This window comes from Anopheles maculipalpis, chromosome 3RL (assembly GCF_943734695.1).
Source record: "Anopheles maculipalpis chromosome 3RL, idAnoMacuDA_375_x, whole genome shotgun sequence".
NCBI classification, from domain to species: Eukaryota; Metazoa; Arthropoda; class Insecta; order Diptera; family Culicidae; genus Anopheles; species Anopheles maculipalpis.
Genome location: NC_064872.1, coordinates 58,364,935 through 58,366,285, shown reverse-complemented (window position 1 = coordinate 58,366,285; position 1,351 = coordinate 58,364,935). Strand labels below are relative to the sequence as shown.

Here is a 1,351-nt window from a genome sequence, read left to right as displayed (position 1 = left end):
GAATATTTCACTATCAGGTCATACAGCAACCCAGTACGATAGAGACGCTCGAAAGAGACAAATCGTAAGGGAAAAGATTGTATTGTATGTTGTTACATGGTAGGGTGAACATATGTTTACTGACATCCTTCCCCCGACTTTGTCGCTCGTGTGCCATGTGCCAAAAACCTAAGTGCTCGATGAGCTGGAAAGTGGTCAGTGGCTCTTCTCATCGTTTATTCAACCAAAGACGCCGGTGTGCCGTGTTTCGATCCAATTCCGTGACTGGGCGTGTAAAAGAGAGCACCGAGCACTTGAGCCACTGCGCTTCTCTTTTACAGTCATCCCCGGATATGCTCAACTACTACTGGGGCACATGTGAATGAAGTACCTGGCAATGTTTTACGGCCCTGCCGGTGCTGTGTTTGAAGTGTTGCACACTGTAAGAAGCGCTACGCTTTACATGACTCACTGTCAAGTGGATGATTTTTTGTAACGCTCTGTATGGCTGTATGATTGATTGATTGGCGATAGCGGACAGTATAAAACGGTGACAAGGGTTGCAAGCAGCCGGTAGTATCTAATTAGCTGTAGATTGTGAAGATTGAATAAACGTGTCGTTTGGCAGTAAAACGCTCAAGTCCTCGCGCTTTGGAAGGAAAATGAAATCGATCGCTTGTTGTTTGGTGATTGTTCTAAGTGTTTCGGTAGTGTTGATTTATGGCGAAAGTCGTCAGTGGGGTCGCCGAGTGTCTGGAGATCGTCTGCTAGATTATGCCGTGGTAGTGAACAACTCACTGCCAGTACCGGAGAAGAGCAGCATCTATCGCTATCTTCCAGCACCGGTACGTACAGCGTGAGGGACAGTGCACCAAATGTTTGCGGATAACAGCCTAACAACGGCGTTCTTGCTACTTTTCGCAGGGTGCATACCGGCCACCGAACATTACCGCTATCTACGCCCGTGATAATGTTCCGGCCGGGAACGGTGGCTACGCCGGTATCGTTTCCGGTGGAGTGAACCAATCCAATGTGACGCTCAAACTTACCTCGAAGCCATATCTACGATTCAACTTTACCGTGGAGGTTTACGGAAAGTAGAGCCTGAAGACAATAAACGGATAAGAGATGAAGTTTTCTTTTTTTCGCAAAGCATTGTGTGCGTAGTGGCTATCATCTGGCATCTGGGAAAGATTTATATTGAGAACCTGAAAGCATCAAATATTCCTCAGGAGTGCTCCAGCTTGCCTAGCTTCAACCATGCAGAAGTAACTTTCCGGTTGAATCAAAACCACGGTTCGGTGGATGCGTCAAATGATTCCTATCGGGTTTCGAGAGCAAACAAGACAAATGTGAAACTAATTGCCAGGAG

At 46.9% G+C, this 1,351-nt stretch overlaps 1 protein-coding gene across 1 annotated transcript; it reads left to right on the top strand.

Moving 5' to 3' along the window:
- The first annotated feature begins 631 nt into the window (after positions 1-631).
- On the top strand, positions 632-1,083 carry LOC126563327 (probable salivary secreted peptide). The gene is made up of 2 exons (XM_050219959.1): positions 632-824; positions 904-1,083. Exons 1-2 carry the CDS (start codon positions 642-644, stop codon positions 1,078-1,080), a joined length of 360 nt encoding a protein of 119 aa, XP_050075916.1. The 5' UTR covers positions 632-641; the 3' UTR covers positions 1,081-1,083.
- Positions 1,084-1,351: the final 268 nt, after the last annotated feature.

What these genes read in the sequence shown, in the direction of transcription:
- LOC126563327 (XM_050219959.1), top strand. Translation starts at nt 642, where the DNA reads ATGAAATCGATCGCTTGTTGTTTGGTGATTGTTCTAAGTGTTTCGGTA. An exon ending in ATCGCTATCTTCCAGCACCG is followed by an intron (nt 825 to 903) that starts GTACGTACAGCG and finishes TACTTTTCGCAG; the next exon opens with GGTGCATACCGGCCACCGAA.